This window comes from Camelus dromedarius, chromosome X (genome assembly GCF_036321535.1).
Source record: "Camelus dromedarius isolate mCamDro1 chromosome X, mCamDro1.pat, whole genome shotgun sequence".
Lineage (NCBI taxonomy): Eukaryota > Metazoa > Chordata > Mammalia > Artiodactyla > Camelidae > Camelus > Camelus dromedarius.
This window is the reverse complement of record NC_087472.1, coordinates 60,802,773-60,824,764: the sequence shown is the minus strand read 5'-3', so window position 1 is coordinate 60,824,764 and position 21,992 is coordinate 60,802,773. Positions and strand designations below refer to the sequence as shown.

The 21,992-nt window shown below is 43.3% G+C and overlaps 1 protein-coding gene and 1 long non-coding RNA gene across 2 annotated transcripts in view; both read right to left on the bottom strand.

The window, feature by feature from the left end:
• The window catches only part of LOC135320224 (uncharacterized), a 65,302-nt gene extending 64,876 nt beyond the window's left edge, over positions 1-426 (bottom strand). The window contains exon 1 of the long non-coding RNA XR_010379474.1: positions 104-426. This is a non-coding gene — a long non-coding RNA (uncharacterized LOC135320224). The remainder of the gene's footprint in view (positions 1-103) is intronic.
• Positions 427-8,473: 8,047 nt separating this feature from the next.
• On the bottom strand, positions 8,474-13,224 carry P2RY4 (pyrimidinergic receptor P2Y4). The gene has a single exon (XM_031446446.2). The coding sequence runs from the start codon at positions 12,449-12,451 to the stop codon at positions 11,219-11,221; it is 1,233 nt and encodes a 410-aa protein (XP_031302306.1). The 5' UTR covers positions 12,452-13,224; the 3' UTR covers positions 8,474-11,218.
• Positions 13,225-21,992: the final 8,768 nt, after the last annotated feature.

The window sequence follows — 21,992 nt, the reverse complement described above, 5'->3', positions numbered from 1 at the left end:
CCTTGGGAAGAGTCATACAGGTTCACTGGATGAGTCAAAACCTCATAGGCGGTGATCAGAAGGCAACTGAATAAAAGGAGAATTGAATTTGAATTGCTCCCACCTGTTTTGGTTGTCCAGGAAGAGGAAAGGAGAGCAGATTTCTTCCAGAAGAGTCTCAAGGGCACACATGGGAAGGAAGTTTACCTGGAAGAGTACAACAGATGGATTGCAGTTTAAGCCTTTGCTTTCTTATTGGCACTAGCTACACGTTCCTTCTGAAGAATTCACTCCCCTCATATCTTTTCTTACCACCCTCACCTTCTACCCAACAACAAAATCTCTTGCTCTCTTTCTCCTCCTCCTTCTGAATATTTTGGAGATACTCATACTCTAAGCTGTTGCTCCACACTCTGGATGTCACAGTAACTTTGTATGTGATGATCATCAAGGGAACTGATCAGCAGGACTTAATCATGGAACATGAGGGCAGGAAGGAGCATTTCTAAAGAGTGGCCAGGATGGTGACCCTAGCTGGCCAAACGGCCAGGGATCTGTCTGAGGTAACTGTGGAGGCAGAAAGGGAGCACAGTACTCAAGTGATATCCAGATGGCTCCCCGACAGAGGAAGAACTATACTTGGTCATAGTTTTTTGGACCCAGGCTGTCTATCTGTTGGAGTTCAACACCTTTCCATACACATAATAGTTGATTGATCCATCACGAAGGCCAATAAATATCCTTCACACTCTGGCCTCTATTAATTTCCAAGCATTCCCTATCATGGCCTAAAGTAGCACACTGGACTACTTCATGGTTTCTGAACATTTTCACATTTCTTTGTCTTGGCACATGTTCTCTCTACATGGTACAGTCAATTCTTCCTTGAAGTCTACATCAAATATCACCTTCTCAGTGAAGCCTTCACCAGGCAGAATTAATAACCCCTCCTTCCATTCTTCCATAGCCTTTTGTTGGTTCTACTATGGTATTTAACTATTATATTACAGCATAATTATTTGCTTCCAGGCAAGTCTTTCCTACTAATTTGAGAGCTTCTTGAGAATAGAAACTATGTCTGGCATGTGATAACCACCTAATATATATTTCCAGGAAGGAAAGAAGGGGTTTCATAGGAGATTTCACAGAAGAAAGGCACTAAAAAGATAGATAAAGTAGGGGCAAATGGGTCAAAAGTATTCTGTACAATGGAAGTCTAATAAGCTAAATAAGCTAGTATAAAAGTACACTTTTAAAAAGTGAAAAAAAGAAGTTTGAGGAAAAAAGAAACATACAGTAGAACTTTGAAATTTACAGATTTAATGTAGCTTCAACAATCTGCAAGTAAGCTGCACTACACTGAAGCACCGTAAGCACAGGGGCTATGAGTGAGCAGCTCATCTCTGTATCCCCACCCCTTAGCCCAGTGCCTCCATCACTGTGGGCACTTAAAGAAATAACTGTTTTGGAGGGGAGAGTATAACTCAGTGGTAGAGTGCATTCTTAGCATGCACGAGGTCCTGGGTTCAATCCCCAGTACCTCCATTAAAAATAAATAAATAAAACCTAATCCCCCATCCTCACAAAAAAACAAAACAAAACAAACAAAAAAGAAATCATTGTTGGATGAATGAATCCAGAAAGTTCATGACATGTGAGCAATCTCTAATCCTGCTGAAACAAGCGACTTAGCTAGTGAATGAACTCAACTGTATCAAAATGTAAACAGGGTTTTGTCACTTTCAACTCATCGTTCACCCCATTAAAGGTGTGAAGGAGAAACTTGACATTTTCAGTTACCACTTTTCAGTTATAACTGCACTTATGGATAAAAATCATATGGTCTTAGGATGCATGTCTGGGGATGTATTCCTCACACATCAGGGGTCTGCTGTATAATATAATTAAAGACTTCAATACTCTGTTATCAGAATATAACAAATCAAGGGAAAAAAAATTGATTTTCAAAAAAGTATGGAGCTGAGCAATACAATAAATTAATAAATACTAGGCTGTTGAATGATAAGAACTTACTGACTAAAACAAGGAATTACATGAGAATCATTCATAACTTATTCATGGATTTGAATTCAAAAATGTTCTGTACACCAAAAAATGACCCAACATTGTAAACTGACAATACTTCAATAAAAAAAAATCAATTTATTTAAAATAAAAGAGAAAACAAAAACAATTCACCCATTTCTCCCATCTACCCCCCACCTCTGGCAACCACCAATCTATTCTCTGTATCTATGAGCTTGGGTGTATGTATGTATTTAAGTATTTATAGATTCCACATATAAGAGAGATCATATGGTATTTGCCTTTCTCTTATTTCACTTAGCATAATGCCCTCAAGGTCTATCCATGTTGTTACAAGTGGCAAGATTTCACTCTTTTTATGGCTGAGTAACATTCCATTTTGTGTGTGTGCGTGTGCGTGTGCGTGTGCACGCGTGTGTCTCATAATTTCTTTATCCATTCAGCCATTGATGGACACCTAGGTTGTTTCCATATCTTATATGGAAATAATGCTGTAATGAACATGGGGGTGGCATATATCTTTTCAAGTTTGTGTTTTTGTTTTCTTCAGATAAATATCTAGAAGTGGAATTGCTGGATAATATGTAGTTACATTTTAATTATTTGAGAAACTTCCATACTTCTTTCCATAGTGGCTGCACCGATTTTCATTCCTACCAAAAGCGCATGAGAGTTCCATTTTCTCCACATCCTTGCTAACACTTACTATTTCTAGTCCTTTTGATAACACACATTCTAAGAGGTGTGAAGTGGTATCTCACTGTGGTTTTGATTTGCATTTCCAATTATTAATGATGTAGAGCATGTTTTCATGTATTTGTTGGCCACTTGGATGTCTTCTTGGGGAAGATATCTATTCAGATCTTCTCCCCATTTTTTAATCAGATTGTTTGGGGTTTTATTTTCCTGCCATGAAGTTGTCTGAGTTCTTTATATATTTTAGATATTAGCCCCTTATCAGGTATATGACTTGCAAGTATTTTCTCCCATTCAGTAGGCTGCCTTTTCATTTTGTTGGTGGTTTCCTTTGTTATGCAGAAGCTTTTTAGTTTGATGTGGTCCCACAAGTTTATTTTTCCTTTTGTTGTTTGTTCTTAATGCCAAATTCAAAAAATAATCCCCAAGACCTGTATCAAGGAGCTTACAACCTATATCTTCTGTGAGTTTCATAGTTTCAGGTTTTACATTCAAGTATTTAACCCATTTTGTGTTAATTTTTGTGTATGGTGTAAGACAGTGGTCCAGTTTCATTCTTTCGCATGTGCCTGTCCAGTTATCCCAATACTATTTATTGAAAAGGCTCTCCTTTTTCCACTGTATATTCTTGGCTCCTATGCCATAAATTAATTAACCGAATATGTATGGGTTTATTTCTGGGCTCTCAATTCTGTTCCACTGATCTGTTTTTATGCTAATACCATACTGTTTTAATTCCTATAGCTTTGCAATAGAGTTTGAAATCAAACTGAGTGGGATTCTGGAAGGGTTACTGTATTTCTAACAAAGAAAAACAGTTTAGTTTACCAGATCCTTTGGGCTTTTGACTTATGTTCTTACCCCTTTCTTCCTACATAGAACATGGTCAAGGTACTTGGAAGTTGAGCCACCATTTTACAACCATAAAGATGAGAAGCACACACTAAAAAGATGGTGAAATAGAAAGCTGTACTGATTATCTTGAGCAGCCACACCCACCCTTGGACTGCCTACCTCAGAATTTTTTAGTTAAAAACAAAATACCTATTTTATGGAGTCATCAACAATAAGGTTTCTGTTACATGCAATCAAATGCAGTCCTAACTGATACACTCTATTTCAAAAGGGAAAGGTTTGCAGGAAAAATATTTTACTTTTTATTAGCAGGAGAAAAAGTCTTCTGATTTGAAAAGCAATGGGATTTCCTGCAAAAAGAGAAGTACTTTTCTTTTTTGGGTCTGTATCTGCCCATGGTGGAAGACAGGAAATCTAGGGGAGAAGGAGACATAAGCTAACTCCTATCCTCTGACCAAGTGGGATCAAGATATTAGAGTTCCCTTACTAGAGCAGTGTCTCCTAAAATGTGTCTTGGCATGGTAGGTTCTGAACCTCAGGAAAAAAATAAAGAAGGAAAAGTTTCCTTGGTCAATAAGTTTGGTAGATACTGCATATAGAAACCCTTCTTCTTAGAAACCCACGGTGAGCAATATGATGTTAAAGGCTCTGAATAAATCCTGTAGTAGAGAAGGCTGCTTAACACTGTTTAACCCAATTCCTTAAAAACATGTAACACCTCTTACTATCCTGGAACATGTGCCTTGGGAAACTCCATTAAAGAAATGAATAAAGACAAAAACTTGAAGAATCAAACTAGCTTAAATCCTCAAAGAACCAGTGCAATGGCTACTCTCTGGAAAGGAATCCAGCAAGACTCAGAATGGGTAAGAAGAAATGTTTAATTCACATTGGAGGTAAAGGGCTATTTGTGTAGTAAAGGGAATGAGGCTTACAATGAGCAATAAGTTAAATGTCAGTGAGAAGTACACAAATTGAGTAGGTACCAGCAGCACAACGTCACCTAAGAGGTCATTAGTTGATTTTTCTCTTAAGTTTTCCAAGAACATCCAGTTTCTCCTTCCCAGCAGTAGATCCAAGGGCCTCACACTGTGATACAAATTTACAGTAATAACTGGCCAGCCTCAAGAAGGACTTCATCTTCTTCTTTATCTTGGAGAGTTCCCATGTTTTAATAATTTACACTTTGATGCTTAATATCACTAATTATCAGGGAAATGCAAATCAAAACTACAGTGAAGTATCACCTCACAGCAGTCAGAACGGCCATCATTCAAAAGTCTGTAAATGATAAATGCTGGAGGGGGTATGGAGAAAAGGCAACCCTCCTACACAGTTGGTTGGGAATGTAGTTTGGTGCAGCCACTATGGAAAACAGTATGGAGATTCCTCAAAAAACTAAAAATAGACTTACCATATGATCCAGCAATCCCACTCCTGGGTATATATCCAGAGGTAACTCTAATTCAAAAAGATACATGCACCCCAATGTTCACAGCAGCACTATTTACAATAGCCAAGACATGGAAACAATCTAAATGTCCATCAACAGATGACTAGATAAAGAATTTGTGGTATAGTTATTCAACGGAATACTACTCAGCCATAAAAAAGGATAAAATAATGCCATTTGCAGCAACATGGATGGATTGGAGATTGTTATTCTAAGTGAAGTAAGCCAGAAAGAGAAAGAAAAATACCATATGATATCACTTATATGTGGAATCTAAAAAAAAAAGACAAACTTATTTTATAAAACAGAAACAGATTCACAGACATAAAAAACAAACTTACGGTTACTGGCAGGGAAGAGGGTGGGAAGGGATAAATTGGTAGTTCAAGATTTGCAGATACTAACTATTATATGTAAAATAGATAAATCACAAGTTTCTTCTGTATAGCACAGGGAACTATATTCAATATCTTACAGTAACCCATAATGAAAAAGAATATGAAAACGAATATATGTATGTATATGTATGACTAAAACATTATGATGTACACCAGAAATTGACACATTGTGACTGACTATACTTCAATAAAAAAAAAGAGGAAAAAGAAAAGGAAAAAGAAATACAGATGTATCACCATCTTCTCTCCACATCCAGGTTACCCCTTCAGATGGGCCAAGCAGTGAGTAGCCAGTGTAGTGGGAAGTGAGATATGTTGGACAGGACTTACTTCCTTCAAAATATCTTTCCAATACCCTCCCTACTTCCATCGCTCCTAAAGTGTCCCTAGATCTTTTTGCTCCTTGGGGCTCCTGTGGCTTCTTAACACGGAAATATACCCAGGAGAAAAAACATTCAACTGAATTACTGACATGCAATCATTCAACAAATATTTATTAAGCACCACTTATTGAGTAAATAGAATGATATACAAACAATCATTTATATTTGCTTAGCTCTCTAGATTTGCAGAGTCTTACCACAATCTGGAGTACTGAGATTATGATCTTCATTTTACAGATAATGAAATTGTGGCTCAGAGTCTGAGTGACTCACTCAAGTGACACAGTGACACACCTGAGCCTCACTTTGACAACCAGGGCTCGAACTTGGTTCTTCTGATTTTCAGTTTTATGCTCTTTCCTTTCTATCACAGTAACTCAAAGGGTTTACAGGTAGGAACTCAAAACAAACACACATAAAGAGGTAAACAATTTAAGATAATAGTATAAGTGATATCAAAAGACAAAAAAGTGTCAAATAACTGATATAGACAATAACTACTCTAGGAGTGACCAGGGAGGTCACTGTAGGTAAGAGTCAGCAGAGAAGGCCTCAAAGAGGAAGTGGGACTTAAGTGTGTGGGAAAGGAAGAATAAAGGCAGAGAGACGAGAAAGCACAAGTCTTATTTGGAAAAATAACGAAGAGATTAAATTAGCTGGAAAAGAGAGATCTGTATTGGGGAGAAATGGAAAATAAGACTGAAAAGCCATCTTTGAATTTCTGACAAAAGGATTTCAACTTGTCTTGTGGATAATGTGAAACCATGAAAGTTTTGAGTGAGACAGAGAATGTGAAAGCAGTCTGGGGGCCAATTAATCTGGCAGTATGCACCCTATATATCGTGTGAGGAAAGACTGGGGTAAGGAAGACCAGTTAGGAGGCAGTGACGGTTTGTCAAGGAGGATAGGGTAACAAAAGCCAGTAGTAGAATGACAGCCCTGGGACCATAAAGGAAGGCAAACTGTAATTGACATGATGAAGTAAGAAATGTCAGAATCTCATGAAATAGGGAGGAAGAAGAGTCAAAGTTGCCTAAGTGTTTTCGAGCCTAGGTCATGTGACTTGAGGAAAGAAGATGCCATAAACACAAATGAGCAAGATGAGTAGGGAAACTGGGCCAGGGAGTTTAGATTTTGACCTCCTGGGCTGAAGGTAACAATGGAAGATCCCCATGAAACTGTCCAGTGGACAACTGAAGACATAGAGGTGGAGCTTGGGAGAAAGGGCAGGCCCAGAACTGTGTTGCCATGGTGTCATGGAAGGAGCTCTGGAAGTCAGGGCACCTAGGGCCTAGACTCTGCTCTGCCCCTAACTTACTAAGTCATGGGCAGGTCATCTCTCTGCGCCTGTTTCCTCCTTTGTAAAGTGAGGCAGTCCCCAGGCCCTAGAAGATTTCTGAGGTACTCTCAAGGACTATGAGTCAGCTGAATTGTATTCACATGCATAAATGTTCTCTCCAAGAGAAAATTAAGTGTCAGATGGGGGGAGGGGACAAATGCTATGACTTTGACAGATCTTGGAACTCTGTTCACTTAGGGAGTAAAAGAGAAAGAGAAGCCAGCAAAGAGAGATAAGAGTAGGGGGGGAGTGGGTATAACTCAGTGGTAGAGCCCGTGCTTAGCATGCACAAGGTCCTGGGTTCAGTGCCTAGTACCTCCATTTCAAAAAATTAATTAAATAAATAAATGTAATTACCTCCCCCCCAAAAAAAACTTTCAAAAAAAAAAAGAATTTTAAGGTTCAATTTTAAAAATAAAAAGAATTAAAAGAAAGAGATAAGAGTAGGAAGAGAGAAATTTTAAAACAAGGGGCTAAAATAAGGAACTAAAATTCAAAATATTACAATAATGGAAGAGGTCCTTATATCAAATAAAACAAAAGGTTAACCTGTGTGTTAAATAAAGAATACATTCAGATAGATAAGAATACCACTAAGATACTAATTGGAGATGGATATAAACAGACAGTTCACCCAAAAGAAAATGTAAATAGTGAACATATGGGAAAGTATTCAATCCCATGAGTAATCAAAGAAAGGAAATTAATAAGTTAATGTTTAAGCCACCCCAAAAAAGTTCTTATAAAGTCCAATGCTAGAGATGGAAGGGAACTGGAACACTCACATGTCATTGTGGTATCAAAAATGTGTGCAGTCCTTTGGGAAATCAAGCTCTACAGAAACACTCATACTCTTTGATCTGGTAACCCCACCCCTGGGAACTTGTCCTAGGAAGCAAATTACAAAAAAAGAAAAAAAGCTATATGCATGAAAATATTAAAAGCACAGAAAACCTAGGAGTTGTTTAAATGTCCAATAATGGGAATAGTAAAATAAAATATAATCTACTGATGGATGTAATTTTATGCAGCCACTGAAATGATAAATATGAAAGACTGTAACACAAGGAGAGCATTTATAATACAAAGTTTTTTAAAAGAAGAATTTAAAATATATGTACACTATGATTGCACTTATGTAAATATATATATATGTATATGTATTATACGAACTGGAAAATCATGGAAAAAGGAAAAATAGAAACAACTGTCTGGGTTGGGAAGTATAGGTAAATATTTTCGTTCAAATTTTTCTTTAATGTTGTCATAATGGAATTTTTTAATTGTACTTTTATAAAAAGTTTGATGAGGGATAGGTAATTAAGTTTATTTATTTATTTTTAGAAGAGGTACTGGAGATTGAAACCAGGACTTCATGCATGCTGAGCATGTGCTCTACCACTGGAGCTGTACCCTCTCCCAATTTTGGGGGGGTGGGTAATTAGGTTTATTTATTTTTAGAGGTGCTGGGGATTGAACCCAGGACCTTGTGCATGCTAGGCATGTGCTTTACCACATGAGCTATCCCCTCCTCCCAAAAGTTTTAAAGAAGATATGCAGTAGGGTCAAGTGAAGCAGAGAAGTCAAAGAGGATGAGGGCAAAGAAAAGGTCTGGTTTATGAGGTAATGTGTGTTCTAGATACAGAAAAGTGTAGGAAGGAAACCAGATTCAGAGAGTTAAGGGGTGACCTTGTGGTAAGGAAATGGGATTCCTGGTAATCCTACTAGAAATTTGACAGTGAAATGAATAAGATAGAGTAGCACCCAGAAGAGCTAGCAGGGTCAAGGTATCCGTGGTAATGCTTTATTTTTGTTAGGTGGGGTTTTGTTTTGTTTTGTTTTGTTTTGTTTTTGTTTTTGTTTTTAAGATGGGATGAAATCAGTTACAAGAGAGACTGAAAATGATGAAGAGGGATAAGCAAATGAACAGGAAAGAAGACCACCTCTTATTCTGGGGACTGCAGGGAAGAAAGGTAGAAAGACATAAAAGTAGCTTATGGTGAATGAAACAGAGGGAAGTTGAGGTATTAGATTTTCTCAGTTTTTCAGGAGGCAAGGTAACTCTTAAGAGGTCCTAAGGTAGGATGGAGTTGGGACCTTGAGAAGGTAAAAAAGACAGAAAACAATTGCTCTGGAATGTTCACTAGGAACTTGGCAAGCTAAGAGGAATGAGGGCTTAGATGAAGTTCCAAGACATCAAATTTCAGTGGGTCAAGCCAGCCTTGTCCTCTGTCTTCATCTACAATCCCCTCTAGTCCTAGGAGAGAGAACACTGGCCCAAAGTGAAAGTCAAGGTGTTTAAACTTAGACGGTAAGGGAACACAGTCCAAAAGTAGCAGACCACAAAGTCTAGGCAGTTAATCTCAATTTAGCCTAGGGGAGTGGACTGGAGAAATGGACGAGGCCAGGTCAACTGTGTGATGAAGAGAGCAGCTTTATTGGGTGGGGTTGCTGAGTAGGACAAGTGATAGGCAGGGAGGCCGTGGTAGCAGGGAGGCTGTGGTCACAGGAATAAAAGGGAGGTGAGGAACAGGGTACATAACCATCGAGGCAGTGGCCATGAGACTGGGAAACTAGTAAGAAGAAGGCCAATTCATTTACTCCTAGCGGAAGGGGCCTGGATATTAGAGAGGAAGAGGGAGCACTTAAAAGAATGCAAAAGGGGACTCGGGGCATTGAGGTCATTGTTTTTTCTGTAGACTAGTCCTAAACTTACTCTCTAGAGAGACCTCTTAGAATTCAATAGACAAGAAAGGGATCAGAGATAGGGTGGGGCGAAAAAAAAAAAAAAGGAAGTCTGGGGATTCAGGAGACCAATGGGCTGGAAGGCGATTTTAGCGGGGGTGCCAGGAAGTGTAAGCCTACTCTTCTCATGAATGCTTGCCCCAAAACTCTTACTTCCCAAGGCTCAGGGGTTAGCTCCCCAAGTTCCACACCCCACCCCTACTCCAGGAAGCCCGTAAACACTAAGATGGTGCTGGAGGGGAGAGACTGGGTGGGAAGCTGAAGGAAGCTGGCCCAGTATCAGTGCCCAGCCCTGGCCTCGAAGCCCTAAAGCCTGATCGGAAAGAGCTGGTGACACAACTGATTATTTATCTAGGGCAGGAGCTAGAAAAAGCTGAGAGACCAGTGAAGAGCCAGCTCTGGGCCTTGGTCCCTGTCACCACCCCAATCTCTGCACGAACCGGCTCTACTACTTGGTGATGGAACTCATGGCCATTGACTAGAGAGCTCCTCCCTCTTGTTCTGAGCCGTCAACACTTTCTTTCATTAAGTACGGGAGAACTGTCAAATATGTTCTCAGCAAACATCATACAGGAGGGCCAGTCCCATTCCCATTCCAAAGGCCATTATCTGCTTGGGTCCTGCCCCCTCAGCCTCCTCAAGGTTGCCACCCCATGGGAAGACTCAGGGCTCCCTCTCTACCTCGTGGCTACACACATCAGTTCAACAGGGCCATGCCTCCAGCTGCACGTGGGGACCCTGGCACACAGGCTCTCTGGGCGCTTGTTCAGCCCCTTGGCAGGCAAGACCATCCTGTCTTCCAGGGGAAACTAGGAAGTGAGTGTGGGTGCTACACATGTCACAGCCCAGGCATCTGTGATATGCTGGTGCCCCCACTTCCTGATTCTGGCTCTCACCGTCAGATAAGTCAGGCCAATCCTGAGATGATCCCAGCTTCTCCACCCCTCCAGTTGCATGCTCTGGTCTGGCCAAAAGAACACATGCTATACAAGGATATAGGGGGAAAGGGCACAAGACGGAGGACTGGGGAACACTTCTGGCAGTCTGGTAGGACCACTGGCCCCAGCAAGGGGACAGAAACAAAGAAGAAGCAGAGGAAAAAGAGTGGCTGCTGCTACCTTTGGCTAAATAGGAGAGGGCAACTGAAGGGTTTGGGAAAGATGGGGTCTCCCATGATTTCTCTGGCTCCCCCTAAACCTCAGGGTGAGGGCCTTTTTCCAGAGCCTGGACAAAAAGAGGAAGCAACCAGATCAAGTGTCACTGTTACGTTCCCTCTCCTCTGCCCTGAACGTGCCCCCTTCCTCTCGCTTCCCAGCTTCCAGTGTCACAGTCTCTCTACCTGAGGAGTACGGCAGCCACTGTCCTGGGAGGAGGCTGTCCACCTGCAGCTGCTGTCCTCAGGCAGGGACACGAGTGCCAGGGAGGAAGCAGCCGTGGGGGGCTGGGGCCCGCCGCTCCTACAGAGTTGCCGGAGCTGATGTCGATACTTGTCCCCAGTGAGCAAATAGAGCACAGGATCCAGGCAGCTGTTGGCACTGGCCAGGGGCCGAGTCACTTTGTAGACCACGTTGACAATGTTCAGCACCCGGCAGTCAGCTTCTAACAGCCTTGCCAAGTAATAAATGGTGCGGGTGATGTGGAAGGGTATGAAGCAGACGGCAAAGACAGTCAGCACCACAGCAATGGTGCGCAGAGAACGCAGGCGAGACGGCGACTGGGCAGCCCCGGGCAAGGGCCGATACAGGCGCCGGGCCGTGAGCCCATAGCAGACCAGAGTGACCAGGCAGGGCACACCAAAGAGCAGCCCCATGATGGCCGAACTGAAGTGCACATAGTGGTCAAACTCCTCAGGCCGAGTGGTGTCGTGGCACAAGACGGTGTCCCCCCTGGGGCTGGTTGTGACAAAGAACAGGTTGGGCATGAGGCAGCCGGCTACGACCAACCAAACTACCAGGCACAGAAGGCTGGCAAGGTGCGGGCAGCCCCAGCGGAGAACCCGCAGTGGGTGACAGATGCCCAGGTAGCGGTAGACACTGATGCAGGTGAGGAAAAGGATGCTGCAGTAGAGGTTCCAATAGAAGAGAAAGCGGATGAACTTGCAAAGCCCCGTGCCAAAGGGCCAGTGGTTGCGGGCTGCGTAATAGTAGATGAGGGTGGGCAGCGACAGGACATACAGAGTGTCTGACAAGGCTAAGTGGAACATGTAGGTGGCCATCGCATCCCAGGGTCGGAGGCGAAAGAGGAAGAGCCAGATGGTTGGGGCATTGAGGCCTAGCCCCAGCGCGAAGACAACTGCATAGCTCACGGGCAGCAGGATGAACTTGAACTCCTCATTAAACCAGCAGTCCAGCTCTACCTCACCATCCTCAGGATCTGGGTAGGGGCCTAGGGTTGTGAGCAGTGAGAACTCTGTACTGGTCATGGTCCCCCTAGAAGTGGAAAGGGCAGAAGTGAGGGTGGCTGGATTTCCCCAGCCCTTTAGCTCTGACCTGGGGTAAAAAAGCAGAGAACAGGGAAGGTGATGCTTGAAGCCCAAGGGGGAGTCGAGAGGCTGCATGTGAGTGCAGCCTAGGCCAGCCTGACCCCGCCAGAGCTCCCTCTGTCAGTCCCTGGGGATAGGGGGCAGCAGGCAGTGCCGGGGCTCAGGAGGGCAGTCAGTGGGTTTAGGTTGTTCTCCTTCTGCAGCTGACTCTGTCCTTCACAGCTTGGCTGAAGGGGGTAGAGCCCTACTGGGACTGTGTAGGAAGATGCCCAGACCCAAAATGGCTGCTAGCACTGCAACAGTTGCATCCCTGTGAAGAGGGTATCTCTCCACACAGTGACTTTTCTCCCCTGGTCCCTGTCTCTCTGTACCACAGTGATCTCTGACGCCTTCCCCCAGCCTGGGCCAGACCAGGAACCCCATCCCCACCCTCACCCAAGAAACTTGGCACATCTCCTACCTGGTCACCTTGAAGCTGAGCCCAGCTGACTCTGTCACCCTTCCCCTTGGCAGCCAGAGGGCATATCCAAGGGGGCGGGGTTGGGGGTAGGGCCTGTACCTTCTCCCATCCTGGGAGATTGTCAGAGTTAGAAAGGCCCAGCGAGATTATCTAGTCCAGCCCACTCACTGCACAGATTGGGAAGCTGGGGCCCGGTAAGATTACTATTTAACAGCTTCTAAATGACAGTAAGAGAGAGTACACAAGGAAATGTCCAAGTTGACAGATGAAGAGCCAAGCCACCGGAGATAACTAAAACTCCAGGAAGATCACAGAAACCCCTGTGAGCAGAAACATGGGAAATGAATGTTAACATGGGCAAGTGTAAGACAGCACATTGAAAGATTTTAGCAACTCTATTGATATAAATCTTAACTCCATGTGCAGACAATTATAAGAAATGTATATATAGCACATACTTCGTGCAACGCACTGTTCTAAATGCTTTTTTTCTTATTAATGACCCCACAGGCTCTCTAGGAAGTAGGTACCATTATTGTTCCTACTGCTGATCAGAAAAACTGAGGCACAGAGAGTTTAAGTATTTTGCTAATTAGTGGTAAACTCAAGATATGAACCCAGGCAGACCTGCCTTTGAACCAGGCTCTCCCATCCATGGACTTAACTGCTATGTTTAGTGGCCTCACAAAGCCACTGGCCATAATCCAGGAAAGGATAAGCAAATATTTTCCAAGAGCCTACTAGCCGCTTGGTCCAGTTCTAGGCACTAGTAGTTCACAAACAGTAAACAAAATAGACAAAAACTCCCACTCTAATGGAGCTTACAGACTAGTGGGAGGGAAAAAGATCATGAAATTAACAAGTAAAATACATAGATTGTGATCATTGTTATGGAGAAAAATAAAGGAGGGAAAGAGAATAAAGCAGGTTTCTGTTTTAAATTATTAGGGTAACTTCTGAATAAAGACCAGATGGTTGTGAGGAAGAGGAAACAGAGATGAGGCCAGAGAATTTGGCACAAACCAGATCATGAAGATCCTTGGAAGCCATTGTGAGGACTCCTTGGCTTTTATTTTCAGTGACTGGGAAACAATTGAGGGTTTAGAAGAGACAAGTGTCAGGATCTGATTTACATTTTAGAAGGATCACTGGCTAGTTCTATCTTGAGAATAGACTGCAGGGCTGGGGACACAGGAGGAAGACCAGATCAGAGGCTATGGCCAACAGAGATGCTGGTAGCTCGGACCAGGGTGGTGGAGGTGGTGAGAAATAGCAGATTCTGGCTAGATTTTGAAAGTAGAGACAACAATATTTACCGATACGGGATGTAAAAGAGAGGAGTCAAGAATGACTCTAAGATTTCTGGTTGAACAACTGGATATATGAAGTTACTGTTGACAAAGACAGGGAAGGCTGTGAGAGGAGCAGGTCTGAGGAAAGATCAGGAGTTCGTTTTTCCACCTGTTAATTTCAAGATGCCTGTTACATATGTAAGAGGAGGTGGCGAGGAGGCAGTTCACTCCTCCCCAAAGATGATGGCCAACCTGCTTCCCTTACAGACTCCACCCCTTCCTACACACAACCCATCTCTCTCTATCACTCCAGGAGACCCTGGTCTGAATACAGCAGAGAAAGTACAGACACCAAGCCTAGATGACTGAGAGCCAAGTGCTAGGGAATGCCAAGCTGGCAGGAGCTCTGGGCCTGAGTCTCCTGGGGTTAACTAAGGCTCTGCGATTAATGGAAGTCTTAGGCACAGGAAGGAAGCTCTGGGACTGGAGGACTCTGACGATGAGGTGGGAGGTGCTCTCAGGGAGGGGGAGCAGGCGGGAACAGCATCCACTCTGAAGAGAGCTGGGAGGCAATGGGGACTCTGAATCTGATCTTCAGGTCCTGAGAATGTTGCCCAGCAGGATACTGGGAGTGAGAAGAGGAGGCAGGCTCACAGGGGAGGCTCCAGAACCTAGATCTTCTGGAAGGCCCAGAAACCTAGATTGGGGAACCCTGGAGATCCTTGCCCTGTGGTGGGGAGTAAGTGGGGGTAGATAAAAGGTAGGCGTGGAAGAAGCAGTCATAGCCTGAGTCCTGGACAGCTGATCACTGTGATATTGCACAAAAGGCCCAGGTGTTTGGAGCCAGACAGACTTGAATTCAAATCCTTGTTCTTTCACGTATTCATTGTGTAAATCCTGGACACCTCTTTGTAACTGAGTTTCCTCATTAGTGACATGGGGTTAGTAATACCAACCTTGAATCTAAAAAAAATTATACAAATAATCTTATTTACAAAACAGAAGGAGACTCACAGACAGAAAACAAACTTATGGTTACCAAAGGGGAAAGGGTAGGGGGAAGGATAAATTAGGAGTTTGAGATTAGCAGATACAAACTACTATATATAAAACAGATAAAACATTATAAATCAACTATACTTCAATAGAAAATTTTTAAAAATTAAAGAAAATAGATAAACAACAAGGTCCTATTGTATAGCACAGGGAACTATATTCAATATCTTGTAATAACCTATAATGAAAAACAATATATATTTATAACTGAATCACTATGCTGTACACCAGAAACTAACACAACATTGTAAATCAACTAAACTTCGAATACAAAAAATTTTTTAAATAATAATACCAACTTTTCAGGGTTTTCTGAATACTGAATTGATTAATAGATGTGAAAACACTTTGTAAACCAGAAAATGCTGCTAATCTATAAAGTACTTTGTATTATTACTTTGCTCCCAGGGATGAAGCTGCCCTCTTCAGAAGAGGACAGGTATGATTTGAGGCTTGTCATACATTCAAGGGGATACCCCAAGCGTCTACTACACCAGAGAAGCCCCGGCCTGAGCCTGCTTCCTGTTCCTACTGTTTCAAGCTGGTTTGGTTCTGCTAGGTTTCTGTTCTGCTAGTCCCTGGACACAGCTGTAGCTGCCGCTGCTGCCACCACTGCCACCCAGTGGCCACTTCAGAAAAAGAGCTTTTCCAACGCGCCCCAACGGGAATCGAGCTTCCTCTGACATCACCAGGGCCAAAAGGAACGCATGTCTTTATGCAAGGCTTCAGAACAGACTCTCTCCTGTGAAACTCTTCCTTATTTTCATTTCTGTGACTTTACATTGCTTTGATTCTCCTGTTCCTCTGGACATTCCTTCTGACTCCTTCCCTGGCTCCTTTTTGTTCTCCTTCCTCCAAACGTGACCCTTACCCAGGGCTTACTTCCAGAATCTCTTCACTCCCTCTCCACTCCTCCATTGTTTTTCTCTCTCTCCTCTCTCTGTCTCCTTCTCTACCTCTCTCTCCATCCACTCTCATGATTTAACTTAGAAGTTATGAATAATTATAATGACCAATGAGATTTCAGCATAAAGATGTCTCTCTAATCAAAATTTCTCTCACACTCTTACCACATTTGATTTCTACTGAGATTATGGCACATACCACAGACTGCCTGGAATTGTACTCATTTGTGTTTTTGTTGATCTCCTCCCGATCCTCCCACCCCTAAACCATACCCAGAACTCCCTGAGGACAAGCACCTGGTTTTACTTCTGTCTTTCTCACAGCCTTCCAGGTAAAGTTATGATAATATATGTTTCAGGTTTTTTTCTCCAAATTATATACCTTGTTGTCCAAAAAATGCCTTTCAATTCAGAGTTAAGAAAATAGATACCTTGCACATAGTAGGTGTTCAATCAATGTGTGTTGAATGGATGAATGACTCAGTTATAGTTTGTTGAACTGAATGATTTCCACATCTATAATCTAAGCCCTTTATATATAGTTTGCTGTAGGACATATCCACTTGGGTATCTCATTGACATCTAGAATTTAGTGTGTCAGGCAAGGTTTATTATCTTTTTTTAAATAATTTTTGGGGTAGGAGTAATTAGGTTTATTTATTTGTTATTATTTTTTAATGGAGGTACTAGGGATTGAACCCAGGACCTCATGCATGCTAAGTGAATACTCTACCACTGAGCTATATCCTCCCCCCAAAGTTTATTATCTTCTTTTCCCTGGCAGAGATAAATAAGCTGTATGGAAACCACTAGTGCCGAGAGCCTTCCATTCCCCTACTCCTCTAGTCTTTTCTAGCCTTCCCCTTCTTGGCTCCTCACATCTAATATTCAGAAATATCTTGGTGACAGTTTGTCTGCAATGTTTGCTGTTTCCTTGGGGCCTAAAGAAGGAGAAGGGGGAAAGGCATGGTTTCTAATCTCTTTCTCTGAGTTGGGGTGGGGGGTGCGGTGGAAGGAAAGAAGGAAGGGAGGGAGGGAGGAAGGAGAAGGAAGGGAGGGAGGGAGGAAGAAGGAAGGGAGGAAGAAAAGGGAGAGGGAAGGAAAGAATTGAAGGAAGGAAGGAAAGTGAAATAGTGGAATCAGACAGACTTTGAGTTTAACCCTGGCTCCATCACCACAGCTATATGACTGTGGATAAGTCTTCCTGAACCTCCACTTCCTCATATGTAGAAGGAAGATACCAGCACCTATCCTGTTGTGAGGAGAAAAATAAGGCAATGCATGAATGCAGAGTATCTGGCAGTTATCAGCCTCTTCATCATTAGGAATTAAAATATAGGTGAATTTGGAGGGTGTTGGAGATGGGGAGGCTCACCCCAATTGCCTGGGTTTCCTTTATGAAGTGAAAAAAGGAGGTCACCAGCTGAGGAGAATAAGATGCAATGAGTGGAACAAAACAGTCACCACAACCTTGATGGAAAGGAGCAGTAATCGGAAATCCCGGATAATCCAAATTGACCAATAAATTCATGGTAAAGTGACTGGCTCCATGTAAATGCACCCAAGGTAGCCTTGTCCAGGTGTCGTTTTTGTACTGTACCCTTTTAGTCTTTCTGAATGTCTGTTCTTTATTTCCAGCAAGGCTCTTAACAACTTTAGAAGAGATCAGTACCGCTGTGTCCAGTACCTATGACAGCAGTGGAAGTCTCCGTTTCTACCATTTGATTCATCTGTCTCCTTTCCATCCACCCCAACTGAGTCAATGCCGTTGTCCAGATCTCACTTAAGTCAGCTGGTATGGTTTCAGCTACAATAACAGAAAATTCTAACTCAGCTGACTTTAAAATAAGGAAGTGTGTTATCTTGCATCAAAGTCCAGGAGCAGGCAGCTTTAGAATTGGCTAATTCAATAATTCAACAGTGTCATTTAAAAATCTTGATTCTTCCTTCCATCCTTCTGATCTGCCACCCTCAGCATGTTGTTCAGCGAGTCTCACGGTCACAAGGTGGCTGTTGTATTTCAGGCACTGTATCCAAACATGGAAATATCCAACGGTAGGAGAGGGAGGCCTCTCTTCCTGTGTGTTTATTTTTATCGCCCTTGAAATCTTTCCCAGATTCTCCCTAGCAAGCGTCCCCTCATATCTCAGTGGCCTGAGTTTCATCATGCCTATAACTAAACCAACCACTGGCAAGGAGGATGAAATGATCGTGACTGGCTGAGAGGAACAGAGGGCCATGTGGAGGAGGGTGGAGCACCTAAAAAATTGGGGATTCTGCCCACAAGAAGGAAGGAAGAGATGCCTATTGAGCTGATCAACAATCCTGTCTGCTACAATCCCTTACAGAATATCCCAGCCCTTCCTCACTTGAGATCTGATCATCAGTCACTTTCTAACTGGAAAGCCTGGGTGGGAATACCATTGGAGTGTGCAGAGTGAGGGTTCGGAAGGACCTGAAAATACCTCTACCATCAATCTATCATAGGGGCCAGAAACTCCACCATTAGAGATGCATTCCCTTTGTCTTCTTACTCTTGCTTCCTCATAAAATGCAAATACTTTTGGTCAAAATGAAACTATGGTGATTGTTCTCTTTGGGAGACTACTAACTGGAAAGGAACACGTGGGAATTTTCTGGGGAGATGGAAATGTTCTGTATCTCAATCTGGGTGGTGGTTACCTGTGTGTAGACATAGGTGTAGTTGTTTCGTATTGCTGCTATAAAAAATTACCACAGACTTGGTGGCTTAAAACCACTCATTTGTTCTCTTACAGTTCTGGAGGTGAGAAGTCCAAAATCAGTTTTACTGGGCCAAAATCAAGGTAGTAGCAGGATTATGCCTGAAATGCGACAGCCCCCTTGCAACCATGAGAGACTACAGAGGAGAATAGGAGAATCCGTGTCCTTGCCTTTTCCAGTTTCTAGAGCTGAATTCCTGCACTGTGGCCCCTTCCTCAATCTTCAAAGCCGATAGCATAGGGTAGGAGGGTAATAGCTCAGTGGTAGAGTGTGTGCTTAGCATGCACGAGATCCTGGGTTCAACTCCTAGTACCTTCATTTAAAAAAAAAAAAAGCCAACAGCATAGCATCCTGCTTCAGTCCTCATATTGCCTTCTGTCTCTGCTATCTCCCTCTATCTCCCTCTGCTTTCCTCTTATAAAGAGACTAGCGATTACCTTTAGGGCCCACGGGGATGATCCAAAATAATCTCCTCATCTCAAGATCCTAAATTTAATCACACCTGCAAAGTCCCTTTTTACCATATAAGGTAACATTCATCGGTTCCGGGGATTAGGGCCTGATTATCTTTGGGGGCCCATTATTCAGCTTTCCACAGTAGGTAAAAATTCATCAAGCTGTGCAATTAGGATTTGTGCATTTTACTTTTTCTAAATTATACCTCAGTCAAGAAATGCACATACTCCTGAAAAAGAGAATTATTTAAATTCAATCATAATAACAAATGAAAGGCCTACCAGATCTACTTTCTTCCTGCTGAGAAGACCAGGGATCAGAGTCAAAAGAGGGCCTAAGCTTCAAGGGTAGGTCTCAAGACAAAAACGGGTTGAAGGCTAGTCCAAAAGTACATTCATTCGGACTTTTCACCTTCCCCATAGACACCAACCTTCCCTGCAGAGTCCAGTCTTCTGGCTCTAGCTGAAAATCCCTGAGGAGAGAGTTACAACAACTAAAAGCCCTGGGGCACATACTAACAAAGAGTGGCAAAGGCTAGCAGTTATTTGCGCAAAGGGATTACAGGACAGCTGTCCAGAGCCCACAGTGGGGAGCGGGAGGTAGGGAAGGTCCAGCCCTCTGAACCACAACCATAGCTACCCTCTGAGGAACCCACAGCCTGTCGTGGAGGGTTGAGGCCTGCATCTATGGATAGATACTAAATACTGACCAGCACTATGGCGAGGTGAAGGGGGTAGAGTCCTGTATTCCCCAGAGCTTGAAGATATATTCTCCATGTCCATGAAGCCCAGGCCTGGGCCCTATGGGAAGGACAGCCAAGAAAGAAAGATTACTTTTGTTGCTACCATTGTGGGGGTCCTGGCAGCTGTTGGACAGAAATATCTCTAATTCCATGAGTGGTCATATGAGGCAAGGGAAGCTGCTTAGAGCCTATAGCGTGGACTTAGTTTTAGGGATTGGAAAGAGTCAAGGGCTGGGGGGCGGGGAAGGTATACTTTAGGTGAGGGTGATAAAGATGTCCATTGCTTTTTCCTTTCAAATGCAACATCCTACCAGGAGAACCTGCCCCTGGGCCAAGAATCCTTTGTTACCTTCCTCCCCAACAAGAAAAGAAGTTCAAGGCTCACAGAGGATGGGTGCACGCACAGCTCAATACACTCAGCTGCCCCTCCCCCAACCCACCCTCATTTACAGGAGATTGACTCCTGCTGTGCACATAAGCTGGGATAATCAGGGTTTCAAAACATCCCTTCCAGAGTCCCAAGTCCCCAGTAGTTGGAGGCTGGGGAAGGGGTGCTCTTTCCCATATCCTTGGCTTTTGTGTGGCCTGTAATAGCTGATCAAGAGATATAGAAAGACTGGAGTGTAACACAAGGCTCCTTTCAGAATCACAAAGGCCTATACTTTGAGCCTTCCTATTTCTATCCCTCACCATGCTTTTCTTTTAATGTCCCTGACTCCCCTTTTGATCCTGGTCCTCGGGGTCAAGGCCTCACAAGGCCAAAACCCTGTAGTTCCCCTTCTCAAGCTCCCCTCACTTTAACACCATCAGACTCAACCCCTGACCCCCACCCTGTCCCAGCAGCAAGAGCCTACTAATCTTTTAGCCACTAATCTTAGGCCTCTAATCTGCTTTCCAAACTCTTGGCACCTGAGCTATTTATAAAGCAGTATTTCATGCCCCCCCCAAGAACCCCATTCTTCTCCCCTGACCCCCACCAATCTAAAAACTCAGAGGACCTTGGGTATAAGAGGTTGGGGAGGCGAGCATAGCAACCAGAGCTGGAGACGGATGTGACCTTCATCTCCCTCCCAAGGTAATAGTCCAAAATCCTCTATTTCCAGCCCATACTAGGTCCCATATCCCCTCCCCTTAGCACCCCCCTCAATATATCAAGAAGCACTTGAGGGGCAGCTTTCCTGACACAGCTGGCAGGCACTCAGGCTGAGAGACCCTGCCAGAGACCTCCGGAAGCTCCCCTAAGCTCACCCCTCGGGCCAGACCTAATATGCATCAAAGAGAAACACTTAGAGAGACATCTTTCTCTCTCTAAGGATCACTACTCCAAGGCCTAATACCTTGGGCCATGGATGGGGATAAGGATGGGAAAATCTGGGGAGGGTGATGAGAGAAATGAATAGGTTCAAGGATGGCTTTCAACCTCCATAGAGGTTTCTGCCACCAACAACCAAGAGCATGAAGGCAACAACCTTTTCTCTCCCACACCTTTCTCCCTTCTTAGCTGAGTGTTAAGGCCGCAGTGAGGGGAACTCAGGCTCAGAATCCATTGCAGGAGCACAAGCAGACAGAATCTGGTTTTTCATTCATTCATTCATGTATCTAACAAACATGTCTTGGCACCTACCGTGTGCCAGGTGATGCTCAGCCTCATCCAGTCCAATTTTCCTCATACTTTCTTGGATGGAGGGGCCTTTCTCCAGCCCCTTTCCAGGTGAATTCCTTCTCTTTGAAGGCTCTCAAGAGTGTCCCAGCTATTTCAAGAAGCTTTCCCCTTTCTGGAGAATAGACAGTATGGTTAGTCAACAATTCATTAAAAAAAAAATAGGGAAGGTTTCTTCCTGTGTCTCAGATAGCTGAGAGTATGGCTGTTTAAGAAATCTTGGCAGGAGGGAGAATAGGACGGGCTTGATGGTGGTGAGCTGTCTATCTAAGGAGGAAAGGGTACATCACACTACATGTCTGG